Consider the following 8,350-nt stretch of genomic DNA (forward strand, 5'->3'; position numbering starts at 1 on the left):
AAGAATGTTTATCATCAAGTTACACAAAATGGTATTACTAAGAACAATTAAACAATTAATAAGAACAATTATTTATATAAACAACTTAAAATGGTATTACTACTTTTGACATGTAACTTTTATAAAATCCCCTGGATATAGTATCCCTTTCACGACATGGTCTCCCTCCCACGTGGAGTGATGAAGTGGTCTAATGGTTAAAAGAAGGGAAGGAAGGGGAAGGTCGTGGACTCGATCCCTCCTCCTAATAATTTGAAGAAATAAGGTTGGTTTGGTGAGGTTTAGAAGGGAAGGTGGGTGAGGAAGGTAACTAAAAACCTATGTAGTATTTAAGTGAAGAAAAAAAAACTTGTTTATGAAGAAAAAGTAGACCAATTCGTAAAAGAAAAAATTAAATTTTAATATTTTATTTTGTGAATAGAGGAGTATATGAAGGCGAAAAGAAGTGAGAAGCTTCAAGTATTAGTGTCTGAGATTTTTATATAAAAACACCCTGCTTGTTATGAAGACAAAGGTCATAGTGGTGTGAAGTTTTTCCAAAAGGGAAGATAATGTTGTTAACAATATACATTTTTAACAAAAAATAATAAAACAATTGGTTTATACAATCTTTTACTTATATACTATTTATTTTACTATTTTTATTTGATGTAAAACTCTCAATTTATTTTAAATTCCTAATAATGCAGAGGAGGATGATGGTGCAAAGTAACACAGGAGGCTGTAATGAGGTAGTTTTCGCAATTTGAAAATGCAGATAGTTTGTTTAGTTACTACTAGGGATGTCAACATGGTGGATAGGGTATGGGTAGTAGCTTTCCTATATCTTACCCACTGGATAAATATTTGTCCCGTACATGTACCTATATCCGTTATGCAGGTACCCACATAATTTTTTAATATCTACGGATATCCACAAATATCCACTAGTATTTAAAAAAAATAAAAATAAATACTTAACAACATATTTTAATTGTAAATTCAAATAAAATATAATATATAACATTCATAAATTTTAAACAAAGTCCAAATAACCCATTTAAATAGTATTGAATGACAATTTACAAATAAATTAATTTTAAAAAAAACTAATTGATAAAAAAGTAACTCATTCAAAATCAATATGTTAATATTTTAATCATGTTTTCTTTTTAATTTTTTTAATTTAAATTAAAGTATAGTAGGTACGAGTATCCACATGTACGTATATCCGTACCTACTCTGTTAACATAAGGGTATTAAAAATACTTGTACTCGTTACCTGCGGGTATCTATTTACAATATCAATTTCCTACCTATTACGGATTTTATCCGCAGATACCCGCATATACGGATTTTTTTGACATCCCTAGTTATTACCAATTAGTAACTTGGTAGTCATATATTGTTCTTATTGAATTTTATCAATAATTCTTTAAACTTGAGTATTTGTATTATAATAATTAGAGTAGAAATACAAGGATATGAGAGAGGTGAATCATAATTGAATATTGAGTTTACTTTTTACTGTGGTGAGATGTTGTATTTATAGGCTTCTTTGGTCATGAATAAACAAATATAATAAATAGATTTTGTTACTTAAAAATAATCAAGCATTATACACCAGAGATAATCCATTATTATATCATGAGATATTAATATATATATATATATATATATATATATATATATATATATATATATATTTTGAAGATATATTAGAATAAGATATTAAATTATTATACCAAAAGATACTATATATATAAATATCTTGTAGATTTAATACAATATGATAATAAGTTATTATATCATAAGATATTAACTGTAAATGTCTTAGATAAATTTCATAATATCTTAGGATATGTATAAAGCTCTCTCGTTTGGAAGTACAAATAAGGTGCAAGTGGATTATTTTGATATATGAATGAGTTTTATCATTCTTTGTTAATTTAGCTTGCAAATGTTGGGTGTGTTTGAGCTTAATAAAATGACATACTTATAAGAATGTGCCTCGTTAAAATCTTGCTTTATAGTAAAAAAAAAATCTAAACTGAGGAAAAAGAGTACACATCTAAGATTCATTTGTCAAATGTTGCTTGTAGGTGTGTGGCCACTCGAGCATATTTTGATTTGCTAGTGAGCATGGGGCCACTCGAGCGTATTATGTTGGGGCGAGTATGGTTTACTCAGGTGTCAAGTTGTTTTGGACTCGCGTGTTCTCTCTAAACATTTGGGAGAGGGAGACTCTTGTTTCTCTGAAGCAGTGTGGAAGGTGCTTTTCCTTTTTATGTCATATGTGTTCGTGGTTGTGAGGTTTCACTATCTATTCCAGATTCGGGAAATATCTTTTTGAGAATGTTCTTTGAAATGATTGTTGTTTCTCGAGACGATCAAGCTTTTGATTTCATGCCTGGAGCTCCCTGTGGTGTTGAGCTGGAAACAAGTCTAAGTCATTGTGGTTGAGCCTAAAGTTTTTCATTTTATTAGACAATCATCTCTGTATGACTCTTTATAATATTGATGACATTAAGATCTTTTTCTAATATGGAGAAGATGTGGATGTTTGAGTTTGATTTTTACTTAACATCACATGTCTTGTGGCTTGAAAATCATTTTACTCAACTTCCAATAGACGTCAAATGTTTTTACCAGATTTTGCTAAGAAATCTTAGCGAAATCTTTGAAGTAGAATCTTCGCTCTTATTAGTTTATAAACTTTCGAGTAAACAAATATATTAAACAAATTATGTTTGTTAATAATAATCAAGTAGATATTAAATAATTAATTATTATATCATTAAATATTATAATATCTTAAAGATATAATATAATATGATAATAAATTATTATATCATAAAATATTAATTCTAAATAGATATAATAGAATCTCATAAAGGTATTATATTATAAGATATTGATCCTAAATATGTTAGAGATATTTTATTTGGAAGATATGTATACGCATGAAAAACATATGAGTTTGGAATTAGGTGGGTGAATGATAAACAGTGTATGGAGGACAATAATGTAACTTGGTATATAATACAAATCACACAGTAACGTCACATGGAATGGAATTGGTATTGAAAATTGAAATAATTGTAAAAAGTGGCAGCATTCTAATTGATTATCACCTTTCATGTTGAGTGAAAACTCGCATAAATTTACGTGGTGGAGCCTCAAAGAAGAAAGGCATCTCCTATCCATAACAATGCTAAAACAATAAAACCATGTCAGATGATGTAATAATGCAGAAGCTACTTCTAATAGCTTCTGCTTTGATGTAGATCATTTATGAGAGATGAGAAAAAGAATAGAACCATCCATGTATCAAGAAGAAATGAACAATGAATCATCCGGTGCATGCATGAGGAAAAATAATTGAAAAGAAAAAAATCATAAATACTACTAAATAAAGCAGTTATATTATATAATATAAAGCAGTGGTTTTTATATGAATTTGAATTTTGTTCACTCATTTTTATTTTTATTTTATCTTCCTTTTACTTTATTTCTTTCTTCTCTATGAAGAAGAAGAAGCATAAAAAAGTTGCAGGTGATACAGAAAGGACAGAAGATGTAAAAGACAATTCAGGCTTTTGTTTAAGGAAAAATGTACTATTTGTCCAACCTGTTTAATATCATATACATGAGTCGTTGTCTCATATAATGTTCTTCTTCGTTTTACTGAAATAAGGGCCCAAACATTAAATTGATGCAAACTTAAAATTAGATTTTGCAGAGGAAACCATAACTTTCACATGATTTCTCGTTTGTCCCTGCATGCATGTTATGTCAACTAAATACAAATTTAGCAAAAGGTTTTGATGGTTTTTTATGTTCAAATTTTCATTTAGAAAAAAACAAAAAACAAATTGCACCTACATCCTATCTCCTCATAAAGTAATAGTTGAGAATCGTAAAATGATAAAATTCATTTGCAGTAACAAAATGATATAGTAAAGAAATAACAAATGATAATATGTTTTTCAGAGGCTAAAACAATAATAGTCAATATTCTTCATTTTATTAGTGATGTCAGCAGTAAACTAATTAGAATTATTAACAAATATGATTTCCAATTAGCATTAAGTTTTCTTTTGTAATTAATAAAATTTTCACTCTCTACTAATCCCGATAATATAGTTAAACGAGGTGTGAATTAATCTTGATATAAGGATTTAAATATTAACTCTTAGGTATTAACTAAAATTAATAAAATAAGTTCATACAAAATGGAATGTTGTCAGCAATTATATAACTTGGAATAAACTATCACTTTACACATTAATTACACGAACTTAATTATGATGGCTTTTGAAACTTATAATTGTTGATATATTGTATCTTATAATGGCTTTTACAAATGTGCAGGAACATTAACACAAACACACAGGTAGCTCAATTCCTTGTGGTAGCCTTATCATTTCTTTATCGGATGCTTATTCATGCCGATAAACTATCAAACGATATTTTTATGATTTATGTCGAAAATCTCACATACTAATATAACTTGAATATGTAAATTTTGTCTTACTTCAAAACTGTTTGGTAAGATTGAAATAAGTTTAAAGTCATATTTTAAATGATGTTAAAAATTATCCAAAACATATCTTAATAAAATTTATTGATTTTTAGATATGTCTTGATATTGGTTATGAACAACCATTGATTGATATCTAGTGTAGTCTCAAACTTAATATATATTTATTTCAGAAAAAAAATATATTAAAAATCTCACATTGATTAGAAATAATTTTACATTCAACTAACAAATGCATCAAAATTTACATAAAAGAATTTCAAACTTTTTTCTCAACTAAAAGTATAGTTTCGTAACTTTTTTTTTTATAATAATTTTAGCATGTTTTCACAAATTTTCATTTAAATAAAAAACTTTTAAAATTATCAACTTAGGTGTGTTTGAATGGAGTGGAAGAAAAGGAGAAAGTAAAACATCTAGGAAAATGATAGTTTGATAAAAAAAATGTTGAAAAACTTTGACAAAATCTGTGTTAGCATATCATTTATTAGTATAATTGATACTTTCACCCATTTCATAAGGGAAATGATACTTTTAAATATTATTAATTAGTACTGTCAATATTAACTTTGTCAACAACAAAATCTTTGTTAAAAAAAAATCAAATATCTAATTTAACCCACCATTATTTGACTCCTAAATTTGAAGCCTAACTTAAATTGAACTTAACTTGACATGAGAGAAAAAAACCTATAGGATTATATGAAATGTCTATAACAAGCAAAAGATTTGTGTTTTACATTATCAAATCAAGTTTGACTCTTAACTAGTATATAAAATTTTATATATATAAAGAACACTTCATCCCTTTGAATATCAGCACTTTAAAATGCAGTTTTTCTTCTCAGCAGGTTGTGTATATGGACTACTTTAACTTGGTTATTTTCTTGTTTTTCTCAAAAGTATTCTAGAATATATATATATATATATATATATATATATATATATATATATATATATATATATATATATATATATATATATATATATATATATATATATATATATAAAAGAACCTTTAAGGGGAATAACTAGGTAATAGTAATTCAATCCATGAAGACACTTTAATTAGGAAGAGGAAAATGAAGAAATTTGAGTAGGTAAATTTTTTTCCACATGTTAAGAACTTGAATTACTGGGAGTGGCAAAGTTACAGGGGCCTATCCTATAGGCTACGGTGCTGGTTCAGTATTATAAATGACCTATACTTACTGTGATTTTTCAGTTTCAATCCATTATTTGAATATTATAAAAATTATAATTCTAAATATAATATTATATGTACTTTTCTTTTTATTTCTCTTCCTTGCATGACATTGCTATTAGTCAAAACTCTTCCCACCACAAACCGTAGGGTTCATGGAAGCTTCAAAGGAGTTGTATTTACAGTTTTTCTGTAAATTTATACTTTATCTTCATAACCATATCCTTCAAATTACTAATATTGAAGGATTACTAATATTTCTAACCCTGACTAATGAATTGCTTATCTTTATTATTTAACTGTCGTTATCTTAAGAAAAAACTAGACAGAAGCTCTAGATTAATTTCAAGAAAAAACTAGACAGAAGCAAATATTTGAATTTTATAAACGAAAAAAGCTTACTAAAATGATTGGTACACTATTTTTCTAAATAGTCATAAGCAAAATCACTGATAAATATTTCATATCGTTGTTATGATATACTAGCGTAAACATATGTGCTATTGTACCTGTGTATATATTTTTTAAATATTATAATGTTATTAAGTTAATATATAAACTAAAATTATATTTATTAAAAATAAAGTGAAATATATCAATACAGATGAAAGAATAACTATTAATAAATAAAGAATAAGAAGAGGAGCAGAGATAATCGATTCTATAAAAAGTTGGTAAAAGTAATAGTGAATTTTAAAAATTTAATAAATTATTATATTTAAAGAATAAAATTGATATTTTAAAATGTGGACAAATTTTCTTTTTTATTTCTATTATTATAGATAATATAATAATGAAAAGAAGTAGCAGTAATAATAACCTGCTAGAAAAGCCAAAAAAAAGATTCAGAACCTTTACAGCTAGTACTTTTCTTTTGCCTCATAGACTCCTCAGTTGCTATATATTTTCATGGCTTAATTTGTTAACTGTTGTAGAAGGAAGCCATTATCATATATATTTTCTACTCTGAATCACCATCTTCAATTCACCACTACCAGTGTTCAGTGTTTGTGAGGAATAGAACACATGATGAAGTCACAGTCAGAGGTTGATAATGCAGTAATTATTGGAGATGACAGAAAGAACAATTGGGAAGAAAGGGGTTTTGCAGAAGACGCAGCTGCTAGCATGTGGCCTCCAAGACCTTACTCTTGCACCTTTTGCAAGAGAGAGTTCAGGTCTGCACAAGCTCTTGGGGGTCACATGAATATTCACAGAAGGGACAAGGCTAGGCTCAAACAAAACCCTAACCCTCATCATCACAATTATCAACCCTTTTACCATCACACCATCAAACCCTTATTAGGTAATCATAATCATCATCGTTTTTCTGCACCACTCTTCTCCACCCAGATAAACTGTGGTATCACTCATTCTCATAGCTATTCTAGTCAAGCAACTACAATTTCAACAACCAGATCAATCTCACAAGAAAATAAATTTTCACACACCTCTTCTTCTTCATTTATCTTTCGACAAATGGGGTCTCCCAATTCAGAACAAGAAAAGGAGTACAGTTTCGGAGGCTTGGAATGTGGTAATTTTGTTGAAACAAGTTTGTCTCAAAATTCATCACCTTGTTGGGACAGACCAAACATGAGTTGCAAGAGACTGAAAAACAGCATTTGTTCTCTTCCTCTTTTCCTCAGACCATGTTCAAAGGACAAAGGCCTGGCTCTTCAACCTGTGGAAATCCCACTGGGGCTTCATCACAGAATCGAAGACTTGGATCTTGAACTCAGGCTAGGGAAACAACAGAAAGTTGAGTAGTTATTTGTTAACTTATACAAGAAGCACAAGTTTTCAAGTTAATTATACATTTTAAGTCTCAGTGTTGCTTTGTAACCCTTGTTCCCCTAGTCACTTCTTTCTTGATCCTCCATTTTTTGTTGCCAGAAAAATGTTTGATTCTATTATCTCTTTGTTGCATTTTACAATCTTTGTTTTTCCTGTTTCCTTCATCATGCAATGCATAGTGTTTTTCTGTTTGTTTTGTATGTTAGTCTGAGATCAGTATGAGTTCAATAAGTAATAAAATGATAAAACAAAGAAACTAAATTTCATGAACTTGAACTCGAAGGAGAAGAAAAACAAGAACAATTACAATAACTTTTTGATAGAATATTGGCTGTATAAATTTATATTATTTTTTAAACTCAATTTCAACATAAAATATTTTTGCATTGTCATTTAATTATACATCGAAATATATCCTTAATTATTGTAGAAATATAACTTTGCACAAATCAAGCGAGGAATTAAAAAATTAATCTGATTTATTGTTATCCTTTTCTTTTGTCTCTGATCCAAATAATAATTTACAGTTTAGACGTAGAGATTGGATGCATAAAGTAACGTGAAAGTTTGGAGAAAGAAGAAAAAATTAAGTGTAAGGTATTGATGCAGTGAAAGAAAGTGACATTAAATGACAGTTAGAAGTTAATTGACATGACATGAATTCCACGTAACTAACAGTAGTAGTAACCCCACCCCCATAAAATCTCTACAAAAATAATAACTCGTTTTATTGCTGAAAAAGCGTTCTTTCTACGCATGATGAAAAAAAAAAATACAATATCAATATCAATTCAGAACAATGATATTTCACTTATTTTTTTTATTTA

General features: G+C 28.1%; 1 protein-coding gene across 1 annotated transcript; it reads left to right on the forward strand.

Moving 5' to 3' along the window:
- Window positions 1–6,752: 6,752 nt before the first annotated feature.
- On the forward strand, window positions 6,753–7,496 carry LOC114195124 (zinc finger protein 10-like). Its single transcript, XM_028085515.1, has one exon. The coding sequence runs from the start codon at window positions 6,753–6,755 to the stop codon at window positions 7,494–7,496; it is 744 nt and encodes a 247-aa protein (XP_027941316.1).
- Window positions 7,497–8,350: the final 854 nt, after the last annotated feature.

This window comes from Vigna unguiculata, chromosome 8 (genome assembly GCF_004118075.2).
Source record: "Vigna unguiculata cultivar IT97K-499-35 chromosome 8, ASM411807v1, whole genome shotgun sequence".
Classification (NCBI taxonomy): Eukaryota; Viridiplantae; Streptophyta; class Magnoliopsida; order Fabales; family Fabaceae; genus Vigna; species Vigna unguiculata.

Coding starts and splice junctions, on each gene's coding strand:
- LOC114195124 (XM_028085515.1), top strand. CDS start 6,753: ATGATGAAGTCACAGTCAGAGGTTGATAATGCAGTAATTATTGGAGAT.